This window comes from Salmo salar, chromosome 04 (assembly GCF_965601325.2).
Source record: "Salmo salar chromosome 04, fSalSal1, whole genome shotgun sequence".
NCBI lineage: Eukaryota > Metazoa > Chordata > Actinopteri > Salmoniformes > Salmonidae > Salmo > Salmo salar.
The window spans coordinates 24,384,642-24,397,141 of record NC_138294.1 but is presented as its reverse complement, the minus strand read 5'-3'; the positions used below and the strand labels follow the sequence as shown (position 1 = coordinate 24,397,141).

Below are 12,500 nucleotides of genomic sequence, written 5' to 3'. Positions count from 1 at the left end.
GATGCAACTTTAGCTCTATTCGTTGTATCTGAAAATAAGCAATTATACTCGTACCCATATCTAATTCGTTAGCTAGCTTGCTTGGTTCACATTTAGCTTGTTATCTGTGAGTCAATAGTTAATAGCTGGATGGATGCGGCAATGCGACAGGCAGACTGCTTCTCCTCGAACACGGCGGTGAAAGGGACGCTGAGAGCCCATTGGCTATCGAACGACCAATAGCGTGAGACGTGGTCCTTGAATATTTCGGTTCACTACCGTAATTCAAAGAACAGCGCGCATTTATTTTTCATTTAACGACACCCTTTGCGCTATGACGCCAACCAATAAGATCCCTTTCTCGTCAGTGTAACCGGAAGTGAACAGCGACCAAGTACAATTTCCACGTTAGCATTTTTATTTGTGCTATTTGGACGTTTATTAACACCCTGGAACTCAAAATATGACTAATTGAACTGCACCGAATCACATACTTATTTAATTCGCGTTGGAGAGAGGGCTTGGTTGATAAATGTTATCTAGGTAACGCTAGTTAGCTAGCTGAGAATATTAGCCAACATGGCTAACTGTGTGGTTTTTCACACTCAAATAGCCTCCATCATGGAGGTGCTAGCGAATGCAGCTGTGGCAGATATCTGTAAGCTCGTAGACGACGACTATGCAGTGTTTCGTTTGGAAATAACTCAAAGCCAGAAAGAAAACAGGGCATTGCGAAGGAAACTACATCTATTGGAACTGAAGGTGGCACGGGAGCGCGCAGATAGAACAACGCGAGAGCGCGTCCTTGCTAGTCGTCCCAGTAGTGTCAAGATCCTAGACCGAGGAATGGAAAGAGGTATGTACATTTTTCAGAACGAAGAGGCTGCAGGGCCTGTCGCCCGTTCCATGCTGCACATGTGTGACTTTAGATGTCTTAACCAGATACGGTGAAATGGGTCTTGGTCAGTTTGTTGGATAGTATGCAATAATTGCTTGGCTATTTTGCACAATGACAAAATATAATATTCTAACCAGATAATTGATTTACGGAATGTCCTATTATTTACTTATTGAAAACATGCTGCATTGGACATATACAATCAATCTATAAATAGTATATCAAGAAGTTATGTGAAGTGTTACCTTACATCCTTGTCAATTCTAAACAGTGTCAAAACGGTCAATAGTGTACAATATAGCGTTGAGCATTGACAGTAGCCAAACCTAACAATCTCTTTCCCCCCAATCACTCTCTCAGGTGAAGGACATCTCACTGGAGGCTACAGGAGCTTTGTGAAGCCAGTGGGACACAAAACATGGAGAGATGACCAACCAATCACTGTTGATGAGGGGAGTGGAACCTCAACCCAGCACGTTATCGTTATAGAGGTTAGTGTAATAGTATTACATCAAAATTACAGTAGATCAAATGTGGCCAGTTTATTTCAGAAAGGCTCCCTTCAGCTATTCACTTGCTTACATGTACATCCTCATTTATCTGCCATAGGGGAGTTTGTGAGACTTCCCTATGACAATGTTATCTAATCCTACTTATGTACCGGTAATAACCTCCTTTCTTCTTGTCAGCCTGCAGATGCAGAGGCTGCAGGTCCTGGGGTCAAGCTGGAGAGGTCTGAAGGAGAGGAGGACCCACGACACAGCAGAAACATCCAGACTGGAGCGGCTGGAGCGCCCCCTGTAGCCACGGAGGACCCCACCATTGCCCCAGTGCCGCCCAGGATCCGACGCAGCATCACAGAGGACAGTGGAACGCAGAACGCTATCCTCAAGTCAGAGACGGACACAGAGACTTTAACTGTAACACAAAGGCTTTTACACACAGGATCTGACCACAGGTCAGACCCAGAGATACTGGGGCTGGGGGGACTGGGCTGTTGTTCTGCTCCCGGCTCAGAGTATTTACTTTACGGTAACCCGAGGACAGTTCTGTCCCATCAGGACTCAGGTGACGCATTACAGACTGGCAATGATCCATCTTGTTCTTACACTGCAGAGACAGGGATGATACCTGGTGACATGCCTGTGGGCATAGATACACAGACTAATCCAATGAGAGGGGACTGGAACCGGTACAGTAGTAGTGTGTATTCTGAAGATTGCCTGGATGAGAAAGGGGAGGGTCTGACCTTAGATGATGTGACTGTGAAAGTGGAGGGCGACGCTCCTCTGACATGGAATGAAGTCGAGACTCATTTAGGAGAAGGACACTCGCAGGACAACAGCAGGGACTTCTTAGACTACAGGGAAAACTTGGAGACAAATCTAAATGTCACAACCAACTCCTCTTTACAGCCAGTGTCCATGTCAATGGCACCTTCCGATTCACAAGGCCTGTTCGATCAGGTATTGAACTCAAATGACCAAAGGTCCAAGGCTCGGGGAGGGGGAGCAAAAACTGGCGGTAAAGAGAAGCGGTTCCTTTGCATGTTCTGTAATAAAGGCTTCAGCTGCCCCCAGAAGGTGGAGATTCACCAGAGGGTCCACACAGGGGAAAAACCCTATAGCTGTACCCAGTGTCACATGCGCTTCGCCCATGCTGGCAACCTGAAGAGGCACCAGAGGGTTCACACAGGGGAGAAACCCTACAGCTGTCCCCAGTGTGAGAAAAGGTTCTCCCACCAGCACCATCTGAAGATGCACCTGAAGGTCCACACGGGAGAGAGGCCATTCAGAGAGTAACTACCTTAGGATACAGCAGCAGAAAAAACATTCCACTCTATAACATAGAAAGTAACCATTCCACTTGAGAGCTTTTGACTTTAACATCAAACCCTGAATTAAAGACAAAGATGAGTGTTGTCAACAGAAAAGATCCATAGATGCATTTTTGAATAATGAGAGCAACAGATTTCAGTGTTAAATATTCCTGGGTAGAATATTGCATCCAGACATTGTGATATAAGCCTAATGAGTCTGTTACATATTGTGTTTGTACTGTGTAGGATATGATGTTCACAAATGTCATTACTTCCATTCAACTACTTATTTTTTTGCCCAAGATACTTTTAATGTATATTAATGCAGTCTATCAAGTTCATGCAGATGTGTGGTTTTCAAATGGTGAATTTAAAACGTGTATGTTTAATAAATAAACGTTTTGACTTTGTTCTCGTTATTTGAAACTCCCTTTAATATACATCACATCTCACCCTATTCTGCATAAACCCGACAGAGCTTTATAACCAATATACACTTACTACATAAACACCTACTGTACACGTCAAAATAGTTTAGTCAGGTTTGTCTGATGACTTCTGACTTATCATAGCTGACTCATTTATCCACAACATATTTATGTCCACCATGATGGGTTTAGCAACAATGAAGTAATTCTGTGACTACAGTATAGGACTCAAACTTAGTGAGGATGGGTAAAAAGTCCATGTTGAAAGTGTGTGTATATGTACATACCTGAGGGAGTGTATGTTAGTGTAATCTGTATCACCTCTCTCTTCCAGGAATAGGAGGTGCTGCTGGTGAAAGAGGAGGGGTGTGAGGAGGGTCTGGAGAATGATGGGGTCAAATTGGGGTCATGATAGGGGCTGCACCAAATGTTTGATGTATTATAATAATTGATTATGCTTATGTTGTATTAATAGGCGAGGAAGGGCTATAAGACCCCTTCCTCACTACATGTATAGGGTCCTAGACTACAGATTAACAATATATATACATTATAAGGTTTAAAATTGTTTCACAGTTATTTTCTATAAAGAAAGTCTGTGAGAAAAGCACCTCAAATATAAACACAGAACCCTGCAGGGGAGATAAGAGACTAGTCAGACATACCTCTATAAATCAACTTAGGGAGTGGACATTTACTGCTGAGCCCTTAGAAAACTGTGGAACTATTGTATCTCTCTTGCAAGTTTGTATAGCTGTGTATGCATGGGCTTGGTCTGATGAGTAGAAGGTAATGACATATGCAGTGACATCACCAGGGCTGGACTTCGGGCTTAATAAAATAACTTGGGACTTTTCCTATTTTGCAGAACTCCGGAGAGACATTAGTTGTATGTCTGATGTTTGATCTTTGACTTCTGTCTACAGCTGTATTTTGATTAAAATTGTTGTGATTTATAAGTGCACATTTTGAGTGTTCCTTATTTGTTAAGTAAATAAAACGGAGCACAGAAAAACAGAACCAACAAGAACCCTGAGGGGACCATGGTCATGTAGGTCAACCAGACTACACCTACTCTTGAACCCACATAGGAACCAGCTGAGCAGCATTGGACCACACACAGTCTCACTGAGGTGAGCCCAATGTTAACTACTGTCTGCATATCAGCCACACCCGTTGCTGACAGGTGTATAAAATCGAGCACACAGCCATGCAATCTCCATAGACAAACATTGACAGTAGAATGGCCTTACTGAAGACCTCAGTGACTTTTAATGTGGCACCGTCATAGGATGCAACCTTTCCAACAAGTCAGTTCATAAGATGTCTGCCCTGCAAGAGCTGCCCCGGTCAACTGTAAGTGCTGTTATTGTGAAGTGGAAATGTCTAGGTGCAACAACGGCTCAGCCGCTAAGTGGAAGACCACACAATTTCACAGAATGGGACTGCCGAGTGCTGAAGCACGTAGCGCATAAAAATCATCTGTCCTCGGTTGCAACACTCACTACCGAGTAAAACAAACGGTCTCTGGAAGCAATGTCAGCACAATAACTGTTTGTCAGGAGCTTCATGAAATGGGTTTCCATGGCCGAGCAGCCGCACTCAAGCTTAAGATCACCATGCGCTATGCCAAGTGTCGGCTGGGGTGGTGTAAAGCTCACCGCCATTGGACTCTGGAGCAGTGGAAACGCATTCTCTGGAGTGCTGAATCATGCTTCACCATCTGGCAGCCCGACGGACGAATCTGGGTTTGGTGGATGCCAAGAGAACGCTACTTGCCCAAATGCATACTGTAAAGTTTGGTAGAAGAGGAATAATGGTCTTGGGCTGTTTTTCATGGTTTGGGCTAGGCCCCTTAGTTCCAGTGAAGGGAAATCTTAACCTCTCTAGGGTCGGCGGGACGAAATCGTCCCACCTACGTAACAGCCAGTGGAATCCTGTGGCGCGTTATTCAAATACCTTAGAAATGCAAAAACTTCAATTTCTGAAACATATGACTATTTTACACCATTTTAAAGACAAGACTCTCGTTAATCTAACCACACTGTCCGATTTCAAAAAGGCTTTACAACGAAAGCAAAACATTAGATTATGTCAGCAGAGTACCCAGCCAGAAATAATCAGACACCCATTTTTCAAGCTAGCATATAATGTCACATAAACCCAAACCACAGCTAAATGCAGCACTAACCTTTGATGATCTTCATCAGATGACAACCCTAGGACATTATGTTATACAATACATGCATGTTTTGTTCAATCAAGTTCATATTTATATAAAAAAACAGCTTTTTACATTAGCATGTGACGTTCAGAACTAGCATACCCCCCGCAAACTTCCGGTGAATTTACTAAATTACTCACGATAAACGTTCACAAAAAACATAACAATTATTTTAAGAATTATAGATACAGAACTCCGCTATGTCCGATTTTAAAATAGCTTTTCGGTGAAAGCACATTTTGCAATATTCTAAGTAGATAGCCCGGCATCACAGGGCTAGCTATTTAGACACCCACCAAGTTTAGCCCTGACCAAAGTCAGATTTACTATAAGAAAAATGTTATTACCTTTGCTGATCTTCGTCAGAATGCACTCCCAGGACTTCTACTTCAATAACAAATGTTGATTTGGTTCAAAATAATCCATAGTTATGTTCAAATATCCTCTGTTTTGTTCGTGCGTTCAAGACACTATCCGAATGGTAAAGAAGGGTGACGCGCACGACGCATTTCGTGACCAAAAAATTCTAAATATTCCATTACCGTACTTCGAAGCATGTCAACCGCTGTTTAAAATCAATTTTTATGCCATTTTTCTCGTAAAAAAGCGATAATATCCCGACCGGGAAAGCGTGTTTAGGTTCAAAGAGAGAGAAAATAAAAACATGGGGTCGACTCGTGCACGCGCCTCCGTCCCATTGTCCTCTGATAGAGCACTTACCAAAAGCGCTAATGTTTTTCAGCCAGTGGCTGGAATTACATCATTCAGCTTTTTCCCGCCTTCTGAGAGCCTATGGGAGCCGTAGGAAGTGTCACGTTACAGCAAAGATCCTCAGTTTTCAATAAACAGAGCCAAGAAGAACAAGAACTTGTCAGACAGGTCACTTCCTGTAAGGAATCTTCTCAGGTTTTTGCCTGCCATATGAGTTCTGTTATACTCACAGACACCATTCAAACAGTTTTAGAAACTTTAGGGTGTTTTCTATCCAAAGCCAATAATTATATGCATATTCTAGTTTCTGGGCAGTAGTAATAACCAGATTAAATCGGATACGTTTTTTATCCGGCCGTGCAAATACTGCCCCCTACCCCCAACAGGTTAACACTACAGCATACAATGACATTCTAGCCGATTCTGTGCTTCCAACTTTGTGGCAACAGTTTGGGGAAGCCCTTTCCTGTTTCAGCATGACAATGCTCCCGTGCACAAAGCGAGGTCCATACAGAATTGGTTTGTCGAGATCGGTGTGGAAGAACTTGACTGGCCTGCACAGAGCCCTGACCTCAACTCCATCGAAAACCTTTGGGATGAATTGGAATGCCGACTGCGAGCCAGGCCTAATCGTCCAACATCAGTCAAATCAAATCAAATGTTATTTGTCACATACACGTGTTTAGCAGATGTTATTGCGGGTGCAGCGAAATGCTTGTCCCCGACCTCACTAATGCTCGTGACTGAATGGAAGCAAGTCCCCGCAGCAAAGTTCCAACATCTAGTGGAAAGCCTTCCCAGAAGAGTGGAGGCTGATTTAGCAGCAAAGGGGGGGACCAACTCCATATTAATGCCCATGATTTTGGAATGAGATGTTCGACGGGCAGGTGTCCACATACTTTGGTCATGTAGTGTATTAGGTCAGGGCCTGTATCCACAAAGCATCTCAGAGTAGGAGTGATGATCTAGGATCAGTTTAGCCTTTTAGATCATAATGAATAAGACTATGATGGGGACCTGATCCTCAATCAGCACTTCTACTCAGACTCTTTGAGGCTCCAGGCCAAGGTTTTGATAAATGTTGTCTTAAAGATGCACTATGCAGAAATCGCTCCGCCATTTCCTGGTTGCTAAAATTCTAATAGTTCGCCTAATTTCAGTTTGACAAAACAAGCAAATATTTTACTTAATATTAACCTCTTAGGGCTAGGGGGCAGTATTTACACCGCCGGATAAAAAACGTACCCGATTTAATCTGGTTACTACTCCTACCCAGTAACTAGAATATGCATATACTTATTAGATATGGATAGAAAACACCCTAAAGTTTCTAAAACTGTTTGAATGGTGTCTGTGAGTATAACAGAACTCATATGGCAGGCAAAAACCTGAGAGATTCCTTTACAGGAAGTGGCCTGTCTGACCATTTATTGGCTTTCTTTGACATCTCTTTCCAAAACAAAGGATCTCTGCGGTAACGTGACACTTCCCACGGCTCCCATAGGCTCTCAGAGCCCGGGAAAAAGCTGAATGTCGTCATTCCAGCCCCAGGCTGAAACACATTATCGCCTTTGTCAAGTGGCCGATCAGGGGACAGTGGGCTTAGGTGCATGCACTGGTCACCCCCGTCTTTCTTTTTTTCTCCTCTATTTACCGAAACGCAGATTCCCGGTCGGAATATTATCGCTTTTTTACGAGATAAATTGCATAAAAATTGATTTTAAACAGCGGTTGACATGCTTCGAAGTACGGTAATGGAATATTTAGAATTTTTTTGTCACGAAATGCGCCATGCTCGTAACCCTGATTTACCATTTCGGATAGTGTCTAGAACGCACGAACAAAACGACGCTGTTTGGATATAACGATGGATTATTTGGGACCAAACCAACATTTGTTATTGAAGTAGAAGTCCTGGGAGTGCATTCTGACGAAGAACAGCAAAGGTAATAACATTTTTGTTATAGTAAATCTGATTTTGGTTAAGGCTAAACTTGCTGGGTGTCTAAATAGCTAGCCCGTGATGGCTGGGCTATGTACTTAGAATATTGCAAAATGTGCTTTCACCAAAAAGCTATTTTAAAATCGGACATATCGAGTGCATAGAGGAGTTCTGTATCTATAATTCTTAAAATAATTGTTATGCTTTTTGTGAACGTTTATCGTGAGTAATTTAGTAAATTGTTAGTGAATTCGCCGGAAGTTTGCGGGGGGTATGCTAGTTCTGAACGTCACATGCTAATGTAAAAAGCTGGTTTTTGATATAAATATGAACTTGATTGAACAAAACATGCATGTATTGTATAACATAATGTCCTAGGTGTGTCATCTGATGAAGATCATCAAAGGTTAGTGCTGCATTTAGCTGTCTTCTGGGTTTTTGTGACATTATATGCTAGCTTGAAAAATGGGTGTCTGATTATTTCTGGCTGGGTACTCTGCTGACATAATCTAATGTTTTGCTTTCGTTGTAAAGCCTTTTTGAAATCGGACAGTGTGGTTAGATTAACGAGAGTCTTGTCTTTAAATAGCTGTAAAATAGTAATATGTTTGAGAAATTGAAGTAATAGCATTTCTAAGGTATTTGAAAATCGCGCCACAGGATTCAACTGGCTGTTACGTAGGTGGGACGATTTGGTGCCACCTAGCCCAGAGAGGTTAACACCATTTGAAATGTAGATTTTGATAGACCAATGTATCAGCTATTACACCACGTAAAGGATCAACCTTATTCCTTAATTTTTTTAATAAAATGCAACTAACTTGATTTATGTTAACTCCGTCAGACTCCATGAAAGGCATTTCATTTTTACATGTATTGTGTTTAAAGGCCTTGATTGTATAATCCTAGATTATTCAAATATGTAATACAAACCTCCAAATGTTTGGCATGTTTTTCTAGATTCAGAACATAAAACAACATGTATAAAGCAAACATGGACAAAGCAAATGCAGACAAGAGAGACCCCTACCTCAGTCTCCTTGAATACCGCAACACTCCAGTTGACAACTTCAAATCACCAGCCCAGCTGTTGATGAGCCGCAGACTTCGCTCAACCCTTCCCAGCACCAACCAGCAGCTGCAACCTGAGGTTGTCAGCTACAAGGAAATGCATGGAAAACGTGCACAGAGACAACAACAACAAAAGCGATACTACGACAGGTCAGCTAGACCACTGCCACCACTGATCGACGGAGAGTCAGTTAGAATCCAGGAGCATGGCCTCTGGAAACCAGCAGTCGTCATCCAGCCAGCTGACACTGAATGTTCATATCACGTCCGCACAGCAGAAGGAGCAGTGTACCGCCGCAATCGTCGTCACTTACTGAACACAAAAGAACAACACACTGATGAGATGAACTGTTCCCCTGAAAGAGAACGTGATGGACTAAACACACACACAGCACAACATACACCACACTTACCTGCAACACCACAAGAGCTGTTGACTGACACAGAAGCATGCTCAACATCATATCGCACAAGGTCAGGAAGAGAGGTCAAGCCCAGAGCTGTCCTCGACCTGTGAAATGTCAAAGGGTGTAGGCGGATCGCTGCCCTAAAAGAGTTCCGGACTGTAAACTTGTTATTGAAAGTTCACTTGACATGCTTTGGTATTGTATTTGTTTGAAATGTTAAGATGTCATTTCTACAGTGAAAGCCGAGTTGCTGAGAATCCCTTGTTTGAAAAGTAACAGTATGTTGGATCATTGTTTCAGAGTATGTTGATTCAGTTGGTGTATTATGCAATATAAATGGTTACTTACCTTGAGTTCAAACTACAGAGCATGTATTCAAAAGAAAAGCTTAGAATATGTAAAACATTTGTATTTTGTTTTAAAAGAAGGGGGATGTAATATTCATATGTGAATACATACTGAATTATAATTGGATGCATTTTACCGCCGTATCATACTGTGCGGTGATTGGTTAAGACCACCCAGACGGTTAGGGCATCGTCAGTTGATCGTGGTTGGAGATAGGCGAACATGCAGTTGTAGCTAGTTAATAGAGTTATGTTAAAACCTCTTCAGCGTCTCATCCCGTCACCGGGATCAAAATCCAGCGAAAAATCATATCGCCAATTAGCATTAAAAAAAAATAATAATTAAAAAAAAATAATAATAATATATATATATATTTTTTTATAGATACACCTCTCCTGAATCGACCCACGTCGTCCGATTTCAAAAAGGTTTTACAGGAAAAGCAAATCATTAGATTATATTAGATGAGTCCATCGTAAAAAGCAGCTTCATAGCCATTTTCCGACCAACCACTTGCATCACATATAATCAAAAAACAGCTAAATGCAGCACTAACCTTTAACAAACTTCATCAGATGGCACCCCTAGGACATCATGTTATACAATGCATGCATTCTTTTGTTCAATAAAGGTCATATTTATATATAAAAACAGCCTTTTACATCTCTGTCTGAGGTTGACTACATAATTTCCCCTCAAAAGCGTCCCGGTAAACAATGCTACATTTCCCTAAATTACTATCCTATAACGATTTTTTAAATTTATATTGTCAATCTAACATTTATAGATGAATATCTCTTGAGAACACCTGTCATACCAGATTTTAAATTAACTTTACTGGGTAATCACACTTTGCGATAAAAGGAGATGCGATACTCAGAAAATGAGCTAATATACAGAGCTCGGCGCCATCTTGGAAACAATCGCATGTCACATCTCATCTTGTATAATATTGTCAATAATCGCCTACCTTTAGTTGTCTTCATCAGAAAGCATCCCAGGTCCACAACAGATGTATTTTCGGTCAAAAAGTCCATACTTCACGTTCCATTAGCCTGATGTTGGTAGCGCGTCCTATGGCTCTCTCCAAGCGCAGGGCTGAAGTTCCGGATAAAATGCGATGCTCTCGCATGTAGGTTCGTTCAAACATGTCAAACGTTGTAAAACATAAATCTTCAAGGCCTATAACACCAACAGAGCCAATAAGATTCGAGGGGGATGATGTCATGGCCTTTAAACCCGTTTCCAAAGGTGGGGGCAGACATGGCCGCCGGCGTCATAATGGTGATGGCCCATCCCCTGTGACTAATTTCAAACTCGTCTCATTCACTGAGTTTTGACTCTATAAGGCTCAAACCACTGTGAAAAGACTGGCGACATCTAGTGGAAGCAATAGGAAGTGCTCACTGAACCATGGTTAACGGTGTTATTTATAGGGAAAGATGAGAAGTCGAGTCCACAATTCAGAATTCCACTTCCTGTTTCAATCGGTCTCGGGGTTTTGACTGCCATTTGAGTTCTGTTATACTCACAGACACCATTCAAACAGTTTTAGAAACTTTAGAGTGTTTTCTATCCATATATAATAAGTATATGCATGCCCTAGCTTCTGAGTTTGATTAGTAGGCCGTTGAAAATGGGAACGATTTTTTTTCAAAATGCGCTGTGACGCCCCCTATCCTACGGTATCCTCAAGAAACATCCTGTAGTTCTGCGTTTTATTATTTGTACAAAGCGTACAAAACAAGACAGTAGATACAAATTATTTGATGCTAGTTGGAGAGGGGAGTTTTTTTTTTCCTCATACATAGCTCGGCTATTAGACAATTCTTTATTATAGGTTGAATAGTCTATTGTTCAGCTAATAGCCCATCCTAGAAACGTTTGCAGAATTCACAGCTTGCTACAGTACGCTTGTGAAAAACAAAATGCCTCCAGCTGTCGAAACACAGAATATCTAATTGATAGTATTTTTAGCCACAATGCTTTTGGTGCACAGTCGATAGCGTGCTGGATTTAGGGATAGAAGGTTGAGGGTTGCTCCCTGCTTGTTTCATTACATTATTATGCCGGTCTCAGAGCAAACAGCCTGGATTGTTACTCCCATCTCGTTCCTCGCCCTCTTCCACGTGTCATTCTCCGTTGTGCGTCAAGAATTCAGCATAGCAAGTTTGTATGAAGGTCTGGTTATTCACAGGCAAATAGTAATATGCTCTAAATCGCTAAACAAACGTTGCTGCCCTGTTTTCAATCGTCCACATGGCTGGGTGAACCTACTCAAGTAGTTAACTAGCTAGCTAACTTCTATGGTGAAGTTAGGGCTAGGCGTTCTTGATAATGTTTGTGTCTGTGGGTGAGGGTTGGGGGAGCCTACTTCAAGTACTACTTGACTTGTAGCTACTTTAGCTAGCTGTATAATTTTTGAGAGCTTTCAAAGATGGACTGATTAGCATCCTCGAGTCAACAGTGTGCTACTTTACTGCGGGAAAACATTGATATGTTTGCTGTTACCCTCTGGACAGCAGGTCATTAGTATAACTAAGTAGACAAGGCTATGTAACCTTGTTTAGTCCTACCTGCTATGGTGGGTTTTAAATTAACTGGTTTTCACACCTTTGTTTTTGAGGTATAATTACGGTCTTATAACAAATCACAAACGTAATTTGCACCTTC

General features: G+C 41.8%; 1 protein-coding gene across 1 annotated transcript; it reads left to right on the top strand.

The window, feature by feature from the left end:
- Positions 1-328: 328 nt before the first annotated feature.
- LOC123742527 (uncharacterized) lies at positions 329-3,106 on the top strand. The gene is made up of 3 exons (XM_045717579.2): positions 329-835; positions 1,238-1,368; positions 1,567-3,106. The coding sequence occupies exons 1-3, from the start codon at positions 559-561 to the stop codon at positions 2,677-2,679; spliced, it is 1,521 nt and encodes a 506-aa protein (XP_045573535.2). The 5' UTR covers positions 329-558; the 3' UTR covers positions 2,680-3,106.
- The last annotated feature ends 9,394 nt before the right edge of the window (positions 3,107-12,500 follow it).